Source organism: Ylistrum balloti, unplaced genomic scaffold (assembly GCF_031769215.1).
Source record: "Ylistrum balloti isolate Yb309-2 unplaced genomic scaffold, AGI_CSIRO_Ybal_v1 Utg369808, whole genome shotgun sequence".
NCBI lineage: Eukaryota > Metazoa > Mollusca > Bivalvia > Pectinida > Pectinidae > Ylistrum > Ylistrum balloti.
This window is the reverse complement of record NW_026781982.1, coordinates 2,175,801-2,203,165: the sequence shown is the minus strand read 5'-3', so window position 1 is coordinate 2,203,165 and position 27,365 is coordinate 2,175,801. Positions and strand designations below refer to the sequence as shown.

Below are 27,365 nucleotides of genomic sequence, written 5' to 3'. Positions count from 1 at the left end.
AACCGATAACTATCTTTTTACCACGTCGATGATACGATGTAAAAAATATAGCCACCATGCTCACATATATGTATCAAGTTGACATTACTGAATACACGAGCCGAGTCTGTTGACACGTGCATGTTCTCGTATAAACAAAGTCCGGCATCCACGTGTTTTGTGTCCGGCTGGCGGGAAGTCTATAGGGACATAGGTAAGCTGTACTTGTGTCAAACTATATTAAAAAACACACACACAACGTTTTAACTGTCTAGTCGTCCATCAGTTTACCAAGGAAGATTTTATCAGATATTTAATTGTCTATATCTATGGTTATATCAGGGACGTATATATCACACCTGGTTATATCTATAACAGTTGATACCAAATACCGGTATATTTTTGCGCTAGGGATCCTATAATCTCGGTCGCTGTACGTGTACAACGACTAGCCCGTAGCTGGTCCATGTTTATGGGTATGAAGTATGCAAGTGCAGTATTCATTTCGCCAAGACAAATTATAAGTCGTTATATTGTTACTTCCATAGAAATTAGCGTCTAGGTTAGTGTTCGCTAAGACAACGACTTGGTGGCTAGGATCTTTGATAATGAGTAATGGTCCTGTTCACCGATACAGAATGTCGTCGGGGAGCATTAGTGTGCTGGTGCTCCTGGAGATTAATGTGATAATGGTGTATCTTTACACGATACCGGAAACCGTTATGAAGCAAGTTTTGACCTCCACGCTTGTTCATAACAAATTTGACTTGAACTTGAAGATACGCCATGTCTCAAATGCTATGTATAGATATTACGTCGAGTTCAATGAATTACACAGTTATTATACACAATATCACCATATCACAAAATTAATATATGCACTAGATTCTGAAAGAAAGTTATATAAATTAAACACAAAATATAGACAAGCAAATTATACAATCAAATTATTTAAAACATAATTATCAACACAAAATTAATATAAGCACTAGAAATCTGAAAGAAAGTTAAATAAATTAAACACAAAATACAGACAAGCAAATAAAATCTACAATAAAGTTAATCAAATTATTACAAGAGTAAATTACACAAGAGTAATATTAGTACAATATAAATGAATCTGAAATTCAGTCCCAAGTATGAAATAAGTCTCAATTTGTGGAATGAATATCAGGTTATGAATTGTAATGTCATCTCGAGTCCTTATATAGCAGTATTGGCTTATGTTTATATTTTTGGACATTTTTTTACCTGTGGCTTATGTATAATTATTTAAACAGTTTTTGGTTACCTGTGCTCACTTTGGTGAGATTGACTATAATGGTTAAAACAACAATCTACCAACCACTGTTGACACAACCCACATGGGCATTGGTACCTACTCTTGTCCAATGATGTCAATCTGAACCCAGGCCCTCCTGGTATCAGTAGAAGTTCAGCCAAGCGAGACTGTTGCCTGTATTGGCTGTCCCGTAGTTGTCCACTCTGCTTGTGTGAATACTACTAGCCAAACACCACCTGGCAGCTTAGAATGACTTTGCAATGACTGTGTGGAAAGTATTTCTACTTTTTATGATTTTTACCAGTCTTCTGACAAATTGGTCCAGAATTTGCGTCATGGTCTAAGAATAGCTCACCTGAATGTCAGAGGTCTTCTTAACAAACTGGACCACATTAGAATTTTACTGAGGAACCATACCTTTGACGTTTTAACCATAAGTGAAAGCCATTTTGATGAAACTATTGATGATGGTGAACTTTCTGTTCCTGGATACAACGTCTTTCGTAAAGGTCGGAACAGACGTGGAGGGGGAGTCGTTACCTATGTCCGTGATATATTCTCCTCTGCTGAATTGTGATACTAGTTTGGAACTCTTACCAGTTCTTTTAAGGCCGAAAAACTCCTCTCCAATAATGTGTGTTACTGTGTATAGGCCTCCGGGTGAACTCGTCGACTGGTATGACCGATTTGACTCGGTTATGGAGTCACTATCCCTGATAAACAATAACTTACTTGGGTTGGGAGATTTTAATGTAGATCAACTCAAATCATCCAGAAGACTTAATGGCACTACATAACCTACATCAGCAGATCACCACACCCACAAAGGACTCGAGTACTCTCATCGATCACATCTATTATTATTCTCTTTATTTCCTCCTTTAAGAAGATTTCACAAAAAGAACAACATTAATTTAGTGAAAGAGAACGTTGAATTGGCATGCAAATCAAAATTATTACCAAGATATTATAACATTAGGATAATTATAGTAATTAAGTCGTTACAAAATCACATCGGAACATTGAGGTACATCATTTTTGCAACACAGTGATCATTATAACATAAGTATAATAATGATTAAATAGTTACAAAATACCAAAGCAACATATAAAACGAATCATAATTACATTACTCATATATATATATTGTACTTAATGATAATTCTTTAGATGTAATTTGTATCATATACATTTTAGCCATAATATGCTTTAAGCATTTTTGAAACATAATGGACTGAATTAAGGTAAAACTGTGATATTTCTTTTAAATTCAATTCAAACATTACTTCTCCACCAATCAAGATATGGAATAGGTCAAAATCTGAGTGATCATGTAAATATACGCTAAACTCATGATCACTGATACTGATCATTTGACACCATAATTGATCTCGAATTTCTTCAGTAAAATTGCACTGTAAGACTATATGAGTATACACATCTTCATACGTTTGGCCACATCTGTGACATAATTCAACTGTGTTTACATTTCTGATGGACACAATAAGTTTCATAATACTAACTATGGATTCCTTATTCTGAGAAAACTTAATTGATAGCTTCCACAATATGTGGGGAGCTATTATGAATTAATTTAAATCTATAGAACTCGCGGTCATCATCCTTACTTTGTTCTTCCATTTACTTTTTGAAGGAAATGATCCGCGTGCTAAACATTCTTTTACCATTTCATACAGATCATATTTTCTCAAAACTCGAACAACATCATTCATGAATCCGCGATCATTCAAATTTAATGCATATTAGTGCTTACATCCGCCATAAAAAGGCGAGTAAAACATACAGTACAAGACACACTCTCTTTCCCTAAATTACACAATCTTCCAAAAAATGTTAGCTTCCTAATATCAATGTCTCGGACTCACTTGGACGTGTGGAGTCGGGTGTCATTCCTTTGGGCTGTAGTGACCATCACCTTGTATATATCATTCGTAAATTAAGGGGTGGTCCCCCTAAGTGTCATAAAACTGTACATTTCCGCAAGTTTAAGGATATTAATTTGAAGAACTTGGTTGTTGATTTAAAATGTGTTCCGTGGAGTTCCCATTGATGGGCATTTGATGATATAGATGATGTTTGGGCTGCATTTAAAGATCTTTTCCTTATTGGTATTGACAAACATGCACCCATTTGTGAAAAACGGGTTAAATCAAATTCAGCCCAATGGAGTAATGATGATGTTTTCAATGAAATGCATAACCGTAATTATTTACATAAAGCAAAAAGTTCTAATTTAGAATCTGATTGGTCACTGTATAGAGCTTGTAGAAACAGGGTACTTCTTAAAATTAGGCAAGCTAAGCAGAATTTCTTAGATGAATCTATCCTGCAGTGTTCCAAAAACTCCAAAGAAATGTGGAAAAAGATCAAGGAATTTTTACCTAGTAAAAGATCCTCCTTCACTGTTAATTTAAGTATGGATGGTACTACTATTTCTGATAAGGTAGATGTTGCTAACGCCTTTAACACTTTTTTTCTGTAACATTGGTTCAGAAATAGGTAAAACGTTTGATGATAGTTTACCAAAAGTAGACAGTTTTGTTTCTGGTAATCCTTATGTTATTCCAAATATAGACAGTTTTGTTTCTGGTAATCCTTATGTTATTCCAAATATAGACAGTTTTGTTTCTGGTAATCCTTATGTTATTCCAAATATAGACAGTTTTGTTTCTGGTAATCCTTATGTTATCCGAAGTATAACACCAGATTTTGTTCTTACCGAAATCAAGCAAATGGCTGATGGTAAAGCAACAGGAATTGGTGGCATTTCTGTTAAGTTATTGAAATTAGCAGGTGATTCTATTGTATCACCTTTAACATTTCTGTATAATATGTCTATATCTAAAGGTGTTTTCCCTTCTGAATGGAAGAAGGCCAAGGTCACACCTATTTTTAAAGCTGGTGACCCTACCCTAGTCAATAATTACAGAACTGTGTCTGTATTATGTGTTCTCAGTAAGATATTGGAGAAACATGTACATAATACTTTTTATGATTATCTCTCCAAGAATCAGTTATTAAGTGACTGTCAATTTCGTTTTCGTCCTCATCATTCCACAGATACAGCTCTGGTGAGCGTAGTAGACAAATGGTTACAAAATATAGATGAAGGATTTTTGACAGGTGCTGTTTTTATCGACCTGCGTAAGGCCTTTGACACAGTTAATCACTCCGTTCTTTTACACAAACTCAAAGCATATGATGTGTCTCCTCTTTCACTTAAGTTCTTTTTATCATATCTATCAAATAGATCACAAGCTGTATGTAACAGCGGTGTGATGTCTGATTTTTCACCCATTAGTATTGGTGTGCCTCAAGGCTCGATACTTGGGCCTCTATTGTTTATTTTAAATATAAATGATTATCCCAAATGTTTGAAACATTCCTCAGTAACTATGCATGCTGATGACACCTCACAGAGTGTAAGGGATAAATCAATTGATTCATTAGAAATGAAAATGACAATGGATCTTCAATGTACAATCCAGTGGATGAGAGATAATAAACTTAGTCTTAATCTTAGCAAAACTCAGTGTATGTTGATTGGATCAGCTCAGAAATTAGCCAGATGTCGTGAGCTGAAAATGTCTGTAGACAACTTATCTATTGAAACTGTACAATCCGCAAAACTTCTTGGTGTTTATGTGGATAACTGTCTGTCTTGGAAAGAACGCATTAATTACATTTCCAAGAAAATTTCAAGGAAGATAGGTGTACTTAGACGGCTAAGGCCATTTATGTCAAACGATGTGCTTACCAAAGTTTATCAAAGTATAGTTTTCCCTCACTTCATCTATTGTTCGGTAGTTTGGTTTAAGGTTAGTAACAAATCTTATATCCAGAAGATTTCTACACTACAGAAAAGGGCAGCGAGAATTTTATTGAATGTGAAAGATGTTCTCACTCCTTCTAAATTTCTTTTTAAACAGTTAAAATGGCTACCTTTTGAAGAATATCACACTTTTAGGAAAGCAACTCTAGCCTTCAAAATTTTACATGGAGATACCCCAGGAGTCTTGTGTAGTCTTTTTACCTATGTTAGGGATGTCACCTCTAGAAACACAAGATCTTCCGTTTCGAACAAATTTTTATATTCCTTTATCTAGAACAAAGTATGTTAAACGCTCATTTGTATATACTTGCTCGGTTTTACTAAATGGTATCAGTGAAAACATTAGAAATTCTTGTAGTGTGTCTGTTTTCAAACATAAATATCTACAGGAGCTCTTCTCAAAAATTTAGATTTTAGCTTTGAAACAATCATTGATATCTGTGATATCTGAATATATTTTACGCCTGTTTTGATGTATCTTACAGTTACAATATTTCGATGACATCGTAATATATCTTAGCCAACTATGTATTGTAATAATGTTTGTTCTACATTATATCTTATAATTAATTAATATTCATAATCTATGTATTTTATGTACCGGTAACATCCAATGTAACATCTTTCTGTGATGTGTGTATATATTTGACGGCAGGGCCATATTGTAAACTAGACTTGTCTAAATTTGCAACCCTGGATAAATAAAAGATATTATTATTATTATTATTATCATTAAGTGACTGATGTAGAAAAAAACTGTCTAAGATGTTGTTTACATGTCCGATGGCCATGTTTGTTTTTGTTATTTAAAACAAGGCCCCATGAATATATCGTTAAAGATAATTAAATACTTTGTAAAGTTTTTATTACCATATTCGGTAAAATCTTCGCTTAATTCGAGCTCGAATGAAATAAGAGATCAGCCGAGACAGGGGCTCTGTTTCTTGTTTTACCGTAGTTTACACAACAGGGTCATATGAAGACGGGAAAATATTCCAATAGGTTTGCCAGTCAGCTGTTTAAACATCTTACCGCCAAGCTATCTCGATTTCATCAAATATACTCGCATAAAACCAGAAAATGAAGGCGTTTCTTTAGCTTGAATGGATTTCATGTCAGGTTTTTCAATGGTGATAAAAAGCTTTTTGAAGTTATGATATAAGACTGAAACAGTTATTGGCTAGTTCCAAAGGCATTGAAAGATTTATACAGACACTTGTGCAATTTAGGAATCCTATAAATAGACAAGATTAAAAGTTCATAAACCTGTTATTATTCTATATGTATATTTTATTCTGTTTTATTTTATGGGTATAAAAAATATTAGTTCAGAAATTGTGTGTTTCTGCATTCAAAAATATTGTAACATCTACCGATACTTAATGTACAACTGACACGATTTGTTTTACGATGGAAATAACTCTCGTAATTGCTTTATTTGTATAGAGCTAATTCAGCTGCTGTATTTCCGTTTATAACTCTACTTAATCTATATTGTTATTGAATGTTATAAATCTCAGCAATAGAAAATGTTACAAATTACAGCGGTCTCGATGTAGCACCTGTATATATTAACAGAGAAATAGAAAAAAATCTTGCCAAGTACGACGTTAACGCATGGAAAGGAAACGTAACATGTTTTATAAATTACGCATTATACTCTTTCAGAATACAGGTGATATATGTATGGCTTTGTTCATATAAAGCTTGACGAGAAAGAACGATCTGTGTTTCACATAAATCTCTCCGCGATTGTACTAACAAGGTATGATTTATATACCAAACCAAAATAAAAATGTGAAGGTCGCAGGATACTGTAGAGAGTCTGGTGTCAAAAACAGGGAAGTATGGTGAAGTTTTCATGTTAACTTGAATTTGATGATATTCAAAATGTATTTTATGTGAGTTTTTTAATTATTAATATTTAAAAGTTGTTCAGAGTTTCAAGTATTAAACACAGGGGTTTTGTAATTAATCATTTTTACTGACCTGCTGTATTGCACCAACTTTGGCACATGTCGCCCTTTACACGACTGCTGATGGATAGATAAAGATAGCGACTAAGTGCCTGTTCTCTGGCTTATCAAACTCCCAAGGAAATTTGACAATCCTTTGTTGCTTCAATACATAATGTTCAATAGTTGTAGATATAAACGGCCGAATAATTAAAGCCGGACAGTCTGGGTACAATAGTGGAATTTGACATGCGGTTATCCTCTAGTTTACTGTCTATACAGCCGAGTAAGCTTCAAATGGCGCTCTTTTCATATCTCCTGGCCGCTCCATATTAATCTTAATTGCTACCGTGAAAGTTAGATTGAAAGTCCGTTGTACGCTGACATTGATTAAATGTTTATGTTGGTATATTTAGATATTGCTTAACGTGTTTAGATAATATATACAAAAGAAAGTATAAGCTTGTGGCAGTGTCATAACCTCACAAATCGCACAAGTGAAATATCGTTCTGTTAAAGAAGCGATCTCCGCTGAAGATTTCCGTACGTTTCGTGAATAAGAACATAAATTTTAAACATCAAAAGGAACACCATTTTTAGGAATGGAGATGAACACGTACACTAAACTGGCAACAATGCTGTTTATTCTTATAATGATCATTTCAAGTGGGAGAGGTCAATCATCTGGACAATGTCCACGGGGATGCGCGTGCCCCAACTCCAAGGTGGTGAGCTGCAGTGCAGGATTCTCAAAATTTCCGTCACCGCTGACCGATGATGTCCAAGTTCTTTCCATTTCGGGAAACTTCCAGACACACAACAAGATCCCAGCATTACATAAGAGCGACTTTCAATCCATGCCTGGATTGGTTACATTAACGATGTCTCATTGTGAAATTGATACAATCGCAGACGACACATTTTCTTCACGTAGCTTGTTGAGGTATTTAGATTTGTCCTTTAACAACATTCCCCGAATAACTGACAAAACATTTGCGGGACTAACCAATTTAATTACCCTCCAGATCAGTGGGAATCCACATTGTGAACTCAGTGAAAAATCTTTCGATAGCCTTTCAAATCTGCAAGAACTTTATATTGCCGACATGGACTTGGAACGCTTAGTTCCAGTTATGTTAACAAATTTGAAAAATCTTCGCATTTTGGATGTCCATGGAAACAAGATTTGGAAAATTGAGTTTGATTTAGGGGCTATGTTTCCCAGCCTACAACACTTTGATATATCAGAAAACCTTCTCAAGGGACTGCCTAAACGTTACAATAATTCTTTTGCAAATCTTGCAACTTTAAAATTGTCAGGAAATCCGCTACAATGTAATTGTGAATTACGATGGTTGAAACATGCACCTAAAAAGGCATTGGATCCCGAGTATGCAAGTGATGCTTTATTTTGTACAGGACCAGAACGACTAAAATATGCTCCGATTTTGCGCGTTCCAGATTTAGAGTTTAAGTGCGTGCCTCCCGAAATAACAAACTGCACTACTGAAACCTATGTAGTCATGGAAACTTCATCCCTTCGTATGTCATGTGAGCTGACAGGAGATCCTTACCCGGATGTGACATGGACGAGACACGATGGGAAATATGTGGCATTTACCTACGAAAACACTTCGAACTACTATGTTTCCAGAACTGGTTCCTTGGATATCTTTAATGTATCAAAGACCGATGAAGGTACTTGGACACTTGGTGTCAGTAATACAGTCGGCCAGCGAAGTCATCAACTGAAAATTGTTGTCACCCTAAAAACGACAACATCCACAACTACAACGACAACGACGACGACAACAACGACAACGGCGACAACGACGACGACTACAACACCGTCGACAACAACCACATCTACTACGACGCCGACAAAAGCAATGCCGACATCAACACCGACTTCACAAACAAAAACGGCAAGAACGTCAGAGCAGACTACATCAAAAGTTATACCTGCTAATTCGATGATTAGCAATAGCAATCATCAGCAAGCTAGTGGAGGTATGGTAACATCTAAACTCCCCAATCAAAACAACCCGAATCCAACAAGCATCGCATCAAAACACATGGACAAGACTAAAGATGAAAGCGACCTGAAAAAGCCAACAGATAAAAAGGCGCCGGTGACGAGCGACGAAGGTGGGGGAATGAACATGATGATGATAGCTGGAGCTGGAGGAGGAGGAGGTGTGTGTCTTATCGTCATCATCGCCGTGACGATCTACTGCGTGAAGAGGAAGAAGAATAGTAACCGTGTAGAGGATATCAGCATCAAACAGGACGATGATTTTGACTCCGTAAGAACGCCACGTCGTCGTCGCCTGGCCGATGATTTCTAAAGAAAACATCAAGTGTGAAGAACAAGCGGTTATATGTCGCACTGTCAAAAGATATTTCGTGGACGTAAACATCGATTTTATTCAAAACTAATTTAATCGTGATTAATAACAGAAGACACGTGTAATATTGATGGAGGTTTTTACTTTCTGAAACTTTTGTTTACTGTTATTTTTGTTTACATTTCTGTGTCTTACTGTGATAACGTTTCTACGGAAGAACTTTTACAAGTTTGACTGTGATATGTAATATACGGATGATTAAGGCTGTATTCTGTAACAGGAATCACTGCTGTCGGAATACACCTACCAAATAGTTCCCTTTCCATCCGGCGCTGATTAAAAAAGTGGTGTTTAATCTTGAGCATTAAATTCGACAGGTTTATCATTCTATATCATTTTGTTCGGATTTATTGTAACACATCAAATATCAAGAAACTCTAATTATAATACATGATTAGTGTCTTCAATTAAATTGGCATCGCATTCCCCTTTAAGACATTGGTTGGCTATTTCCATATACCTAGAACTGATTGATACATACTGGATTTGTAAGTGATGGTGTTGAAATGTTGCCGATAACATGTCGATGTGATTTTATGATCCCGACGAAAAAATACAATGTCATCAATAACAGTGATCAATGTTTTCTTTTTGTGTTGGACTATTTGTTTGATTTTTCCTTGTTATGGTTACTATAATATTGTTAATTCATTTTCATCTTCAATATTAATATTTTGAGGATATGAATTCAGTATTTATTTTCATGTTGTGAGCTCAAAGGAAAGTTGCTTTCTGTGGAGTTCGTCAAATCGTGAGAATAAGCAGAATACGCCCTCACCAATTCAAACTAAAAAAAAGGAATGTTTTAGTTTTATTCTGTAGGAGAGTTAAATGTATCGTCAATAGTATAGTCTGTAATTTGTGAAATATTCCGGCAATTAAATAAAATAGTAAGTTTGAACTATCGAATGAACAAACATTCTTTATTCTAGTGAATTTGGTCCTATAAGGGAAATCTTTAAATGTCTTATTTGCAGTTACCATCTTCTGTTCAATTTAATGAATCTCGGTGCTTGTTTTTAAGTCCATCTTAATTTCATTGCATGTATTATTCTAGTGTGTAAGATATTCGTGTAGTACCAATTTAGCAATGTAATTAACAGTAAGTTATAATTCATTTTCAAATTAATTAAAGACAGCTTTATTGAGCTTAGATTGAGTTATTCATATCGTGCTATACTTTCCTGTACATAATGTTGTTATTTATTTATTGTTTTCTTTATTTATTTATTTATCGTCTTTCACAGTATCCTAAATTGAACTATCTTTCGTCTGTTTACTTGCAGTGTTTAAGACAAACTACAGCGACATTCAAGATGTTACAGTTTGCTAGTTATATAGCTCGTGCCGTTATATGAATAATCGCAAATAGGAAAATTTCTTGTAGTGAAGAAAATGTGTCTTTGAAAATGAAACATTTTGAAATCCAAATAAAAGTATATTTCGTTGTTGTTAATACTTAGTTGGTGTTTTTACCGAAAAAGGGGTTATTTATTCCTAAACTTTTTTCGTTATGTTCCAAAATAAATATGAATTAATTCTGGTTTCAGTTGTTGTGGCTGTTTTTATTTCATTTCCTCTCTAAACAATATTGTTCTTAACTTACAGGTAATTTTCATTTTTATAATTTTAAAATACTACTTAACCTTATAGATAAAATCCGTGATAAAAACATAACGTTTAAACCCTATGAAAACGTCGGTGGTCACCTTCTAGCCTCGGTACATATTTGTGTTAATGAATCTGAAACAAAACTTTACAAAATGAATGGAGTGGTCAAACCTCATTGAATCAATTTTAGTCTCAATTTATGCCCAAATGCAGCATGGGATATACAAGATACATAGATACATAATAATATACATGTTTGTAAGATAGTGGAGAACTGAAGTTACCATGACGCATACTGATACATATACAGCATGCTTTATGAACAAGGCACCGATTAACCTAATTGTTTACACAGGTACCCTAACAGTTTACTAATAATTAAAAGTAATTTAAGCGACATTCTCTTTGATTAAGCATGGATTAAGTATGTACCAAAGCTTCTCAAAATTAGTTAGTTTGCCTGTTGGTTCCGTTATTGTATGCCTAGTTCTCATTTGAGCATGGCACTTATCTGGATTGACCATGAAACAGAAAACGCTTACTCTTCTGGAACAGCTGGTCTTATTCTCCTCGTACTTTTTCAGGAGCCTTTGCGTAATTTTTGCTCTAGTTTATATTTTGCCCAACAATTTAAGCCAATATTTTATAACCGCAATCTTTACAACTAATTAGTAGAGGATAGATACCCTGCTCAGAGAATACCATAGAAGTATTCGCTGTCTGTTAGCTCCGTGTACAGTTTTAAAAACAATACATGCACCCTCTCTGTCTGAGGTGCAGGACTAAATCCACAAACTTAACATGCATGATTAAGCACACGTGCAATATGGGTTTCATTCTCGATACTCCAGGGGTTACAATCACTTTTGCTCTCTTTATTTTTGGAACATGTCACGACAAAGTTGAATTAAAAAACGAAGTAATTTGATTGGTTTCAGGAGAAAAAACCAACCGATCATAGGCCGATCCGCTTTTTTGAAGATTACAAAGGAGCGACACCAAACTCCAAAGCAATAACAATATATAGCTATGCGACCTCGAGATTCGTTTGATGTACATCAAAGAATCAAACTAGACTTTTCTTCTTGTCCACAAGGTGTCGCACACAGAACCTGTAATTCTGCCATGACATGTTCCAGGAATGCATGTAGCGAAAATGATAGTAACCATTGGAGTATAGAGGGTGTGTAGGTTTCAAAACGTTTCGCAGTTTAAATTGTCTTTTCATTTTCCTCTTCAGATACAATAACAATAAACAGATGAATAGATAAGAGAAGAAACAGATCAATAAACTACTGCGTTTGATGCTCCAGGAATTACCACATGGAACTTAACATATATTTGAAAGTTTGAATAATGACATTCATTTAGTTCTTATTAAAGGATAGTTATGAAATAACATTAATTTCATGTGTATAATCGTCCTCTTAATTCCACAGTTAAATTCTGATGTAGAATTGAAGGGCTCCGATGGTGGTAAACAAAATCAGAAATTTAACGTGATTTATTGAGTGGATCAGGTATCTTGTATAACAAAAACCTGCACGAACTTGTCCAAAAAGAACGAAATATATCGAGAATAAGAATAACGACTCGAAAACGGGAAATTTTCTGTCATGTTCTGTTAGATACAAAACATGTGTCAAAGCGACGTGATATTGAGGTCCTCATTGACAGAAATTGTGTCTTAAACATTAAACAAAAAGTGGTATCCCTTTTCATTAAATCACATACCACCACTGTCAAATACACACCAGAGCTATAGTACACTGTAGTTCCTAATTAGAGGATATTTCTCTTAGTGAACCTTAGGGTAAAACCAAGAATAAGATAAATATTTACAGGAAAAACAAATAGAGAAAGAAGTGAAAATTTGATGAAGTTAGAGTTGTCTATGGAATATCGCTATGTATAGTACAATGTATAGTAGATCTGACATCGAATGTAAATTTAGGAGATTGGCTAATAAATTGTCCAATGAGGAGGAGAAACTACCGTTAAAAACTGAAAAAAGTCACTTCCGATTCTCTAAATCATGTAGTGAGATAATACTCAACACGCCCACTCACTCAGTTAAAAATTACAAATATTTGTATTAAATACCGGCATCACCACAGACCCACCCCTACAAACGTCATTACTTTGGGGTTTGTGTATATATAGATTAACGTATCCAGTGTCATTCTTAAAACCTTAAATCTGTCCACTATATGATACAGGTGGGTTGCTTACGTAATAAACACTTATTGAAGAACGTTATCTGTTTCGGTATGGTTATGCTAGACTGAGAATGCTGGTGTGGTATTCTCTGAGGTGTGATAATAATAGTCGATCATTTGGCATATTTTTATTTATTCTTACCTGTACAGCCGTGGATATACCTACTTTCCTTAATTATAGTTTACTTTTAAAAGGTATATTCTATTTTCTTCATATTATTTATATGTTGATGTAATATGTAATAAGTCTTTCCGGTGATAAAGGTCCAATCCTAAATGTGCTGGCTACTTTCTACTGTAACAATATCATTTACAAATTACGTATAACATGAAGATTAGACATTTGAATACGATAGCGTTATGTTTTCTTGGTGTGGTGGGGATTATGCTGCTTCAGGTATGGTGGGGATTGTGATGTTTCTAGGTTAGGTTGTTTTCTTGGTGTGGTGGGGATTATGCTGCTTCAGGTATGGTGGGGATTGTGATGTTTCTAGGTTAGGTTGTTTTCTTGGTGTGGTAGGCGATTATGCTGCTTCAGGTATGGTGGGGATTGTGATGTTCTAAGTTTAGTTGTTTTCTTGGTGTGGTGGGGGAGTTTCTAGGTTAGGTTGTTTTCTTGGTGTGGTGGGGGATTGTGATGTTTCTAGGTTAGGTTGTTTTCTTGGTGTGGTAGGCGATTATGCTGCTTCAGGTATGGTGGGGATTGTGATGTTTCTAGGTTAGGTTGTTTTCTTGGTGTGGTGGGGATTATGCTGCTTCAGGTATGGTGGGGATTGTAATGTTTCTAGGTTAGGTTGTTTTCTTGGTGTGGTGGGGGATTGTGATGTTTCTAGGTTAGGTTGTTTTCTTGGTGTGGTGTTTCTTGGTGTGGGTGTGGTGGGGGATTGTGATGTTTCTAGGTTAGGTTGTTTTCTTGGTGTGGTGGGATTATGCTGCTTCAGGTGTGGTGGGGGATTTAGTTGTTTTCTTGGTGTGGTGGGGGCTTCATTGGTGGGGGATTGTGATGTTTCTAGGTTAGGTTGTTTTCTTGGTGTGGTGGGGGATTGTGATGTTTCTAGGTTAGGTTGTTTTCTTGGTGTGGTGGGGATTATGCTGCTTCAGGTATGGTGGGGATTGTAATGTTTCTAGGTTAGGTTGTTTTCTTGGTGTGGTGGGGATTATGCTGCTTCAGGTATGGTGAGGGATTGTGATGTTTCTAGGTTAGGTTGTTTTCTTGGTGTGGTGGGGGATTGTGATGTTTCTAGGTTAGGTTGTTTTCTTGGTGTGGTGTGGATTATGCTGCTTCAGGTATGGTGGGGGATTGTGATGTTTCTAGGTTAGGTTGTTTTCTTGGTGTGGTGGGGGATTGTGATGTTTCTAGGTTAGGTTGTTTTCTTGGTGTGGTGGGGGATTGTGATGTTTCTAGGTTAGGTTGTTTTCTTGGTGTGGTGGGGGATTGTGATGTTTCTAGGTTAGGTTGTTTTCTTGGTGTGGTGGGGGATTGTGATGTTTCTAGGTTAGGTTGTTTTCTTGGTGTGGTGGGGGATTGTGATGTTTCTAGGTTAGGTTGTTTTCTTGGTGTGGTGTGGATTATGCTGCTTCAGGTATGGTGGGGGATTGTGATGTTTCTAGGTTAGGTTGTTTTCTTGGTGTGGTGTGGATTATGCTGCTTCAGGTATGGTGGGGGATTGTGATGTTTCTAGGTTAGGTTGTTTTCTTGGTGTGGTGTGGATTATGCTGCTTCAGGTATGGTGGGGGATTGTGATGTTTCTAGGTTAGGTTGTTTTCTTGGTGTGGTGGGGGATTGTGATGTTTCTAGGTTAGGTTGTTTTCTTGGTGTGGTGGGGGATGGATGTTTCTAGGTTAGGTTGTTTTCTTGGTGGTGGTGGGGGTTTGTGATGTTTCTAGGTTAGGTTGTTTTCTTGGTGTGGTGGGGGATTGTGATGTTTCTAGGTTAGGTTGTTTTCTTGGTGTGGTGGGGGATTGTGATGTTTCTAGGTTAGGTTGTTTATTGTAATGTTTCTAGGTTAGGTTGTTTTCTTGGTGTGGTGGGGTTTCTAGGTTAGGTTGTTTTCTTGGTGTGGTGTGGATTATGCTACTTCAGAAAAGCACGCGGATTAACTATTGTGATGTTTCTAGGTTAGGTTGTTTTCTTGGTGTGGTGTGGGATTGTGATGTTTCTAGGTTAGGTTGTTTTCTTGGTGTGGTGTGGATTATGCTGCTTCAGGTATGGTGGGGATTGTGATGTTTCTAGGTTAGGTTGTTTTCTTGGTGTGGTGGGGATTATTATGCTGCTTCAGGTATGGTGAGGGATTGTGATGTTTCTAGGTTAGGTTGTTTTCTTGGTGTGGTGGGGGATTGTGATGTTTCTAGGTTAGGTTGTTTTCTTGGTGTGGTGGGGATTATGCTGCTTCATTGTGATGTTTCTAGGTTAGGTTGTTTTCTTGGTGTGGTGGGGATTATGCTTAGGTTGTTTTCAGGTATGGTGGGGATTGTGATGTTTCTAGGTTAGGTTGTTTTCTTGGTGTGGTGGGGGATTGTGATGTTTCTAGGTTAGGTTGTTTTCTTGGTGTGGTAGGCGATTATGCTGCTTCAGGTATGGTGGGGATTGTAATGTTTCTAGGTTAGGTTGTTTTCTTGGTGTGGTGGGGGATTGTGATGTTTCTAGGTTAGGTTGTTTTCTTGGTGTGGTGGGGATTATGCTGCTTCAGGTATGGTGGGGGATTGTGATGTTTCTAGGTTTGGTTGTTTTCTTGGTTTGGTTGGGCTTTGTTTTTTTCTTGGTGTGGTGGGGAATGCGGTGTTAAGATTTCATTTGCATTGACTTCAACACTTCAACTGAAATGTCTATAAACTCCCGGATTCGTCTCGTCGTTCTTCCGTGCCAGATTAAACCGTATATTCAGGTGTATTTAAGAATGGCTAAAAGAGATACTAAAATTAATGCGTTGATAGTTTATTGAATAGCACGTTTAAAACAAGTAAAGTAAGAAAAGCCAACTGGATCATACAATTGTTTCGTCGGTAACGTTAAGGGCATATAGTCCTGAAACCAAGGAGGAGACAGAGTAAAATCCGAAATAATCGAATGAAATGTAAAAAATCTACAGGGAATGGTGGACTAGTTCCAATCAAGGTCAAAAGGTCAAAGGCATTTGTTACGTCACTAAATGTGAAATATGCTTCAATGCAGAGTTTGAAACGGTAAAGCCAAATTATGAATTAAACTGTATCATACAGCTGTTTCGTCCTTCTAGGTCTCGTCAGTGATGCTACATCATACAGCTGTTTCGTCCTTCTAGGACTCGTCAGTGATGCTACATCATACAGCTGTTTCGTCCTTCTAGGTCTCGTCAGTGATGCTACATCATACAACTGTTCCGTCCTTCTAGGACTCGTCAGTGATGCTACATCATACAGCTGTTTCGTCCTTCTAGGTCTCGTCAGTGATGCTACATCATACAACTGTTTCGTCCTTCTAGGATTCGTCAGTGATGCTACATCATACAGCTGTTTCGTCCTTCTAGGACTCGTCAGTGATGCTACATCATACAGCTGTTTCGTCCTTCTAGGACTCGTCAGTGATGCTACATCATACAGCTGTTTCGTCCTTCTAGGTCTCGTCAGTGATGCTACATCATACAACTGTTTCGTCCTTCTAGGACTCGTCAGTGATGCTACATCATACAGCTGTTTCGTCCTTCTAGGTCTCGTCAGTGATGCTACATCATACAACTGTTTCGTCCTAGGACTCGTCAGTGATGCTACATCATACAGCTGTTTCGTTCTTCTAGGTCTCGTCAGTGATGCTACATCATACAACTGTTTCGTCCTTCTAGGACTCGTCAGTGATGCTACATCATACAACTATTTCGTCCTTTTTCTACAAGTCGTTGAAGAAACTTCCAAAAAAAATCCAGAATAGTCAAAATAATCGTCCAAATAAGATGGAGGTGTGAACTGGCAAATCATTCAATAAATTCTAAATCAACTTTCCACAGGTTAAGATAGATCGTCACTATATAGAAGATCACTATTACATAAAAATAATAATCAATTCAAAATCATGAAAACAACAATGTTTATTTTTAATATAAAGTAAACATAAACAAAAGTTAATTAAGTGAATTACATAAACGATAAAAATTAACAAAAACAATGTACACTAAACTGTATAAAACATATTATGCAGAATTTGTTGATGTAATTATTACAGAATACAAAAGATAAGTGGTGAATAGATTAAAAACAATACGTAATGATATATATATAACACACTGCCCATGTTTGTGATGGACTGATGTCACAATGTGTCCATCAGACATACACATGTCAATTTCATCATATAAACCATGACATTCGTATTTACTAGATCTTTGTCATGGTAACAGAACCTTAAATATTCACTAGATCATTGTCATTGTAACGGGACCTTGTATATTCACTAGATCATTGTCATGGTAACACGACCTTACGATATCACACATATTCCTTCGATCGTTGTCATGGTAACGGGACCTTACGATATCACACATATTCACTCGACCATTGTCATGGTAACGGGACATTACGATATCACACATATTCACTCGATCATTGCCATGGTAACGTGACCTTACGATATCACATATATTCACTCGATCATTGTCATGGTAATAGGACCTTACGATATCACACATATTCACTCGATCGTTGTCATGGTAACGGGACCTTATGATATCACACATATTCACTCGATCGTTGTCATGGTAACGGGACCTTACGATATCACACATATTCACTCGATCGTTGTCATGGTAACGGGAACTATTTAGCAGCAGTTTTATGGGTTTAATATTTTGATACAGTCAAGAATAACAATGCTTAGATGAAAATTACTATTATGAATAAATTATTGAAAATCTCAAATATAAGGAAGGAAAGATTCAAATTCAATGGTGTAGATATATGCAGTATATTTACCATACGATATGTTCAGTATATCAACATTCCGTCTACATCTTATCCAAGTACTGCGTGGTCAGAATACTAACGGTAACATCTAAAAGTACACTGGGGGGAAACAGGAACAATAAGTAGTAACGAGGTGTATAGCGCTGCGCGTGTAATTGTTGTGCCGTGACCCGAATTAAGATATGGCATCGGGAGAGAACAGGAAAGAGAAGAAAATCAAACTAACTCATTGGTAGTATTGGTAGGCCTTGTATTTTCCGGAAAGGAAGTTCCGACTCTGTTCTTGGCCGAGATACACTTATACAGAAGTATAAGCAATGTCGTGATGATGATTAAACTACAGCCGCCCACTACAGAGGCCACTATAATACCTACATAACCCATGCTTGTCGACTCTTCGTTACCTTGGCGATTGAAGTCGGCCATTGTTTGCTGTGATAACTTGGCGTTCATCTGTGTTATTAGAGGAATCTGTAATGGCGTTGTGATCAAAGAAGACGATTTGGGTGTTGATGAAGCTACACCATATATATTTTTACTTGGCGTATGGTTTTCAGGTGGTCGTTGCATCTTGGTTGTTTGCGCCGTTATGGTGTGTTTGGTTGGAAATGGTGTAATTATAACTCGCGGGCTCGTAGTTGGTGTTATGGCTTGAATATCAACTGTGAATTCTCTCTCAACCATCCCTGCATGGTTCGATAATTTCATTGTCCATTTCCCACTGTCTATCATCGAGCTAGAAAATACAGTTAAGGATCCATTGTCACTCACAGAAAACGATCCTAGGGTAGAATTGTACGGATACAGCCGGTCACCACTTGGTGTTGTCCATTCTATGGACGGGAATGGATCTCCAGATAGATTGCAGGAAATTTGTAAGACGTCCCCCGTCGTTATACGTGTCGGAATCGTGGCACACGTTAAAATCTTCGGGGGTTGACATTGTAAATCGGATTCAGAGACACGCGAAAGTGGCAAGTATTGAAGTTGACTTGGTCCAGCACAAATCACGGCCTCTGTGATATTTCTGAGCCTTGGAGAACGCTTTATTCTTTTCATCAGACAATTGCATTGCCATGGGTTCCCACCAATATATATTGTTTGTAGTTTAGACATGGTATCCCATACACTGTCATCAACCATCATCAATGAGTTTGAGGAAATGTCCAATACATTCAACGTAGGAAATAAATTCATACGGTGTATATCAAATTTTTTTATCAAATTACCATGTATGTCCAAAACTTCCAAATCATTTAAACCGTCAAAAACAGCAACATCTAATTCCTGTAGGTTTATCTCTCCCATATACAATTCTTTGAGCGAAGGAAGCACACGGAATGTTCCGTCTTGGATTTTTATACCCAAATTTCCAGACAGATCTAGAACTTCCAGTTTTGAAAGCCCGCTGAATGTTTCTGGTCCAACCTTTTTGATGTTGTTGTTGTTCAATTTCAGTTGCCGGAGTTCTTTAAATTGGCTAAATGTGTAGTCTTCGATAGACTCTATGTCATTAAAACTGAACGTAAAGTGACGGAGATCGGACAAGTTAGGTAAATCAGTGTGACGGACGCGATGGAAACTGTTGTGTAACGTAACATTCCCAGCCAGATGCAGTGATTTGGTGAGTTCCGAAATATCTCTCGGAATCGTTTGTAGACCTACATCGCATGATACAGTGACGTTGTAATGACATCGGCACACGCTCGGACACACAAAGGCCCCGGATGTAGAGAAATTACCCACCAATATGAGGCAGATTGTTAGATATAGAAGCGCCTGCGGAATTCTAACATACATTTCAGTAACTTTTTGAAAATTGAAGTGTCACCTTTTTATAAGTCCAGGTAAGTTAATTTCAAGAAATAGTTATTCAGTTTTCCAAATTTCTTTTTTTTCAAATGAACTTGTCCGTCGAAAAAAAGTTATTCATATATAATTTTCTGTGACACGCACAATTTGAAGTGTCCTCTTTCATACAGGTCCAGAAATGAAAACTCTGTCATTGACTCTTATTTATACTGGTTCATTTTGACGTGTAATATGTAAATTTGATATAATTGTTTAACCTGTGTAGATATATACTTACTTACATATCCGTGTATCGGCTAAAGATAGCGTATCGATATCGATGTCGTAAATCCGTCACAGGGTAGGCCGTTACCGTCTTGACACATAAGAAATCCTTAAAGATTTGTCATCTTAGTTCGTCATGTTCATCTCCTGTAATGATTGTATCAATGACACACGGGTAGGAAAATAGTAGATTTCGATATAAATTTAGAATTAGTTTCAAACAATGAAATAAACTACATCATAAACTTGTTTCGCCTAGGACTCGTCAGTGGTGTCACATCATACCACTGTCTCGTCATTCTAGGACTCGTCAATAATGCTACATCATACAGCTGTCTCGTCCTTCTAGGACTCGTCAGTGGTGTCACATCATACCGCTGTCTCGTTATTCTAGGACTCGTCAGTGATGCTACATCACACAGTTGTTTCGTCCTTCTATGACCGTCAGTGATGCTACATCATACTGCTGTTTCGTCATTCTAAGACTCGTCAGTGATGCTACATCATGCAGCTGTTTCGTCCTTCTAATACTCGTCAGTAATGCTACATCATACAGCTGTTTCGTCCTTCTATGACTCGTCAGTGATGCTACATCTTACAGCTGTTTGTCTTTCTCGGACTCGTCAGTAATGCTACATCACGCAGCTGTTTCGTCATTATAGGACTCGTCAGTAATGCTACATTAAACAGCTGTTTCGTCCTTCTAAGACTCGTCAGTAATGCTACATCATACAACTGTTTTATCCTTCTAGGACTCGTTAGTGATGCTACATCATACAGCTCATTCGTACTTTTGGGGACTCGTTAGTGATGCTATGGCCTAAGTGTTTTAAAATAAGGAGGTTAAGAGGCAAGAGAGGAAAATAAATTTACTAACTCATCAAAATAGAAATCAAATACAAACTTGGAATAAGCCAGGATTTGGTGCAGCAAAGATTTCAGAGATCAACTAAAACTTTACTACAACAACATTCAACAGTGTACTGGTTTTAAAGATTTTAATTCATGGTTAAGCTGATAAAGCTTCGAACCAGGATTTTCATTTCCGATATTTCTGACGAATATCCATTGGGCTTATCCGAGGTGGGATGGAACTGATCAACAAACAAATATATATTACATTACGTTAAAGAACAAATAAACAAATCGTGAGCGATCAACTTCCGTTGTGTTTACTCGTGCAGTGTGAAATCTTGCTGTCGGTTAATCGGAAATCTTCTATCCGCTATGTATACAATCTATTTAAGAATGGCGATAAGTGCGGTTAAACGGTATCGTTAATTGTCCATCGTATCGAACCGTTTATTGGTGACGTTACCAGTGTTAGGCGGAGTTACCAGGAAGGTAGGGGGCGTGGTGATATAACACGATAAATATGATAATAGAGTTTATTAGAAAAGAAAATAGTCTAGGTATCACATAACGACGGTGAAATTTCAGAGAAGGCTTTCAGTGGCCCCACGTTGGTCAGTCCTTGTGTGACTGACTTATCCCTCCGTATGTACAATAACTTTCCCACACGTATAGGAAAGGGGAGTGTAAGTGACCAGGGACCCTATCTCCTCACTGACTGCCGCACCTACAATGCCTTTCTAAACGTTTTGTAACGGGGTGTGTAAGTGGCCAGGGACCCTATCTCCTCACTGACTGCCGCACCTACAATGCCTTTCTAAACGTTTGTAATGGGGTGTGTAAGTGGCCAGGGGCCCTATCTCCTCACTGACTGCCACACCCACAATGCCTTCCCACACGTTTTGTAATGTGTAAGTGGCCAGGGGTCCTATCTCCTCACTGACTGCCACACCCACAATGCCTTCCCACACGTTTTGTAATGTGTAAGTGGCCAGGGGCCCTATCTCCTCACTGACTGCCACACCCACAATGCCTTCCCACACGTTTTGTAATGTGTAAGTGGCCAGGGGTCCTTTTCTCCTCACTGACTGCCACATCCACAATGCCTTACCACACGTTTTGTAATGGGGTGTGTAAGTGGCCAGGGGTCCATTTCTCCTCACTGACTGCCGCACCTACAATGCCTTTCTAAACGTTTTGTAACGGGGTGTGTAAGTGGCCAGGGGTCCATTTCTCCTCACTGACTGCCGCACCTACAATGCCTTTCTAAACGTTTTGTAACGGGGTGTGTAAGTGGCCAGGGACCCTATCTCCTCACTGACTGCCGCACCTACAATGCCTTTCTAAACGTTTGTAATGGGGTGTGTAAGTGGCCAGGGGCCCTATCTCCTCACTGACTGCCACACCCACAATGCCTTCCCACACGTTTTGTAATGTGTAAGTGGCCAGGGGCCCTATCTCCTCACTGACTGCCACACCCACAATGCCTTCCCACACGTTTTGTAATGTGTAAGTGGCCAGGGGTCCTTTTCTCCTCACTGACTGCCACATCCACAATGCCTTACCACACGTTTTGTAATGGGGTGTGTAAGTGGCCAGGGGTCCATTTCTCCTCACTGACTGCCGCACCTACAATGCCTTTCTAAACGTTTTGTAACGGGGTGTGTAAGTGGCCAGGGGCCCTATCTCCTCACTGACTGCCGCACCTACAATGCCTTTCTAAACGTTTTGTAACGGGGTGTGTAAGTGGCCAGGGACCCTATCTCCTCACTGACTGCCGCACCTACAATGCCTTTCTAAACGTTTGTAATGGGGTGTGTAAGTGGCCAGGGGCCCTATCTCCTCACTGACTGCCACACCCACAATGCCTTCCCACACGTTTTGTAATGTGGAAGTGGCCAGGGGCCCTATCTCCTCACTGACTGCCACACCCACAATGCCTTCCCACACGTTTTGTAATGGGTAAGTGGCCAGGGGTCCTTTTCTCCTCACTGACTGCCACACCCACAATGCCTTACCACACGTTTTGTAATGGGGTGTGTAAGTGGCCAGGGGTCCATTTCTCCTCACTGACTGCCGCACCTACAATGCCTTTCTAAACGTTTTGTAACGGGGTGTGTAAGTGGCCAGGGGCCCTATCTCCTCACTGACTGCCACACCCACAATGCCTTCCCAATGGGGTGTGTACGTTTTGCAATGTGGTAATGTGGAAGTGGCCAGGGGCCCTATCTCCTCACTGACTGCCACACCCACAATGCCTTCCCACACGTTTTGTAATGGGTAAGTGGCCAGGGGTCCTTTTCTCCTCACTGACTGCCACACCCACAATGCCTTACCACACGTTTTGTAATGGGGTGTGTAAGTGGCCAGGGGTCCATTTCTCCTCACTGACTGCCGCACCTACAATGCCTTTCTAAACGTTTTGTAACGGGGTGTGTAAGTGGCCAGGGGCCCTATCTCCTCACTGACTGCCGCACCCACAATGCCTTTCTTAACGTTTTGTAACGGGGTGTGTAAGTGGCCAGGGGCCCTATCTCCTCACTGACTGCCACAGCCACAATGCCTTCCCACACGTTTTCTAATGGGGTGTGTAAGTGGCCAGAGGTCCTATCTCCTCACTGACTGCCACACCCACAATGCCTTTCCACACGTTTTGTAATGGGGTGTGTAAGTGGCCAGGGGTCCTATCTCCTCACTGACTGCCACACCCACAATGCCTTCCCAAACTTAATTTTGTTACGATATCATATATTTCTGCATTTCTGAAAAAACGCTGTTTAATTTGTTTGTTTGAAGATATTATCTAATGTAAACATTTAATTGATTTTATGGGGAAAAGATCTCGTAAAATTTCAAGCTTTATTAAACCACATCAGAGTCACTGACTGATATATCAGACCATTGCGTCACATATTACTCCTGTCCTGACACCGAACCTGTTCCGAAAATAAAATGAAATGTTCACCGTGCAGATCTGATCGCAGTCGATATTTACGATAAAATATATTTCAATATCATACACAATATGATTTAGAATGAATGTAGTGTCATGTGATACATATTACCATAATTGCAATGGCCACTTTGATCGAATTCTAAAATGTTAGCAAACAATGTTTCTTTTAAATAATATTAATGATAATACTATTTAATGTGTTCATCTGCTGACCCTTGAAATGTAAATAAAATATATTCCTAAATAACAAAACAAAATTTAGCCTGCATTGCGATATCAGGAAATTGTGAGAATTGAAAGGTAAAGTTTTTTTTAACACATTGTATATCTGACATAAGTTTCTATTTATATATAAGTGTTATATAGACTTTTCCGTATCGGTATTTCGTATTTAAAAGTATTTATCAAATCCGGGACGTCTATCTGTACAATTCACTATTCTGGAGTGAAAAATACATACCCTGGATTTAGCAGTAAGACTAAAGCAGAAAGGATACAGACGATGTTTATATGTCCTTGTTGGTCTTTACGAGCCATGCTTTAACTCTGAAGTACACACTACACCACGGCATTTAGAAAAAAATGCACGTAATATAAAATTATGGTAGTTTTTTTAGACACTGACAATTACAATTTTTAATATTCTGAGTTCTTGATTTTAATAAGATATATCAAACGCTGCTAGTTGGTAAGATGGATGAAAGTCTTCGATGATAGAGTTAAGTTGATCAGATGTAATGCTAATTCTATCCATAACTCTTACTTTCTTCCTTACTGCCTTCCTCCCTTTGTGTCTCCTTCATTACTACATTCTTCTTTTCCTGCCTTCCTTCCTTTCTACTTTTCCTACTTTTTGTCTTCTCTCGGTTCATTTCTCTATTGCTACCTTCTTCCTTACTTCCTTTCTCCCTGACCACCTTCTTCCTTGCTTCCTTTCTACATTGCTTCCTTTCTCCCTGACCACCTTCTTCCTTGCTTCCTTTCTACATTGCTTCCTTTCTCCATTGCTACCTTCTTCCTTGCTTCCTTTCTCCATTGCTACCTTCTTCCTTGCCTCATTTCCACCTTGCTTCCTTTCTTCATTGCTACCTTCTTCCTTGCCTCATTTCCTCCTTGCTTCCTTTCTTCATTGCTACCTTCTTCCTTGCCTCATTTCCTCCATGCTTCCTTTCTCCCTGACCACCTTCTTCCTTGCTTCCTTTCTACATTGCTTCCTTTCTCCCTGACCACCTTCTTCCTTACTTCCTTTCTCCCTGACCACCTTCTTCCTTGCTTCCTTTCTACATTGCTTCCTTTCTCCCTGACCACCTTCTTCCTTACTTCCTTTCTCCCTGACCACCTTCTTCCTTGCTTCCGTTCTACATTGCTTCCTTTCTCCCTGACCACCTTCTTCCTTACTTCCTTACTTCCTTTCTCCCTGACCACCTTCTTCCTTGCTTCCTTTCTACATTGCTTCCTTTCTCCCTGACCACCTTCTTCCTTGCTTCCTTTCTACATTGCTTCCTTTCTCCCTGACCACCTTCTTCCTTGCTCCCTTTCTCCATCGCTACCTTCCTCCATGCTTCCTTTCTCCCTGACCACCTTCTTCCTTGCTTCCTTCCTCCATGCTTCCTTTCCCACTGACCACCTTCTTCCTTGCTTCATTTCTACATTGCTTCCTTTCTACATTGCTTCCTTTCTCCATTGCTACCTTCTTCCTTGCTTCCTTTCTCCATTGCTACCTTCTTCCTTGCTTCCTTTCTCCATTGCTACCTTCTTCCTTGCCTCATTTCCTCCTTGGTTCCTTTCTTCATTGATTCTTCCTTTTCTACTGCCTTCTTTCCTTTCTGTCACATTCCTTGCTACATTCCTCTTATTCTACCTTCCTTCCTAACTTTCTTTCTTGTCGACTTTCTAGTTTTTTTGCCTTTACTTCCTTTTATCCTGTCAAGTTATTTGCTTCTTTAATCCCTCGCTGACGTCCTGTTGTCTGCCCTCCTTCCTTCTTTTTTCCCTCGCTGACGTCTTGCTGTCTTCCCTCCTTCCTTCTTTTTCCCTCGCTGACGTCCTGTTGTCTTCCTTCCTTCTTTTTCCCCTCGCTGACGTCCTGTTGAATTCCGTCCTTCTTTTTTTCCCTCGCTGGCGTCCTGCTGCCTTCCCTCCTTCCTTCTTTTCTAACGTCCATTGTGTTTTCATGGCTTCCTTTTTTGTTTTTGTTTTTTTTTTTTTTTTTTTACTTTTTTCCCTTTTTTTTATTCATCCTTTGGTATGATACACACTCTACAAGGACTGACAAGGAAAAGATTCCTACCAAAATCTATGGCGTTATACCGAGTTGACAATAAAACGTATACACCAATTTACTGCTGTCTGTAAGAGTATGGTGTCCAACAAATTGTTTTCAATAATCCAGAATAAACAGTCGAGTTATTACCTCTGTAATACAAGTACACCTGCACTTAAAACGATGATGCATTCTTCCCGCAATTCAGCAATCGAACCTAGGTCGACTTTGTAACGTCATATCTCTTAGTTTATTACGTCTGTTCGTCTTCTTCGTACCTGACTGGTAATGCCGGATTAAGAACAAAACCACAAACTTACACCTGTATACATAGAAACCAATAGAAAACCCTTCTTACGTTAATACTGTTCGAAATCTTCCTTATAATGCGGTGCAACAAAATACCTTCAAAATCACGTATGTGTCCAATTTGTATAATATTTTTTGTCTATGTTTTTATTCGGTTTTCTAATGTAAATAACAAGATTCTAATTATACCAATTTGTTTAAAACACACTGAATGTTACAGCTAAATAATCTATTATTCATCATTTTATACGAATTTGAAATTAAATGTATTAGTCAAAAGCCGGAAAACATTTCTTTCACGTTGATTATCGCTTTGTTGAATAGTTCAGTAAACTGACCTTTCCTTTTTTGACAATTCTCGTGTGTCTAGTATCATTTGAAAAGGAAGGTCAGTGCTGCATCAGTGGGGTATATTGGTACATTGATACATGAGAGGTTGTTTCCGAATCAGTTTCAATACTTTGTCTAATGATTTAGAAAATCAATTTTGAAATCAATTTAATTTTCTATTAAATAAATTGATCATACAAAATTGGAACAATACCTTGAAATAAGTCCTTGAAAATAAAACGTATCTAAATATAATGTGGATAATATAACTGGATTTAAAAGTAGATATAAGTACTGATTGATAATAACATGTCAAACTTATACTCATCAATCATTCTAT

General features: G+C 38.0%; 2 protein-coding genes across 2 annotated transcripts; one reads left to right on the top strand and one right to left on the bottom strand.

Annotated features, from left to right (window-relative positions):
- The first annotated feature begins 7,926 nt into the window (after positions 1-7,926).
- On the top strand, positions 7,927-9,417 carry LOC132544788 (leucine-rich repeat and fibronectin type III domain-containing protein 1-like protein). The gene has a single exon (XM_060208434.1). It carries the CDS (start codon positions 7,927-7,929, stop codon positions 9,415-9,417), a length of 1,491 nt encoding a protein of 496 aa, XP_060064417.1.
- A 9,038-nt stretch (positions 9,418-18,455) lies between these two features.
- On the bottom strand, positions 18,456-20,039 carry LOC132544787 (immunoglobulin superfamily member 10-like). The gene has a single exon (XM_060208433.1). It carries the CDS (start codon positions 20,037-20,039, stop codon positions 18,456-18,458), a length of 1,584 nt encoding a protein of 527 aa, XP_060064416.1.
- Positions 20,040-27,365: the final 7,326 nt, after the last annotated feature.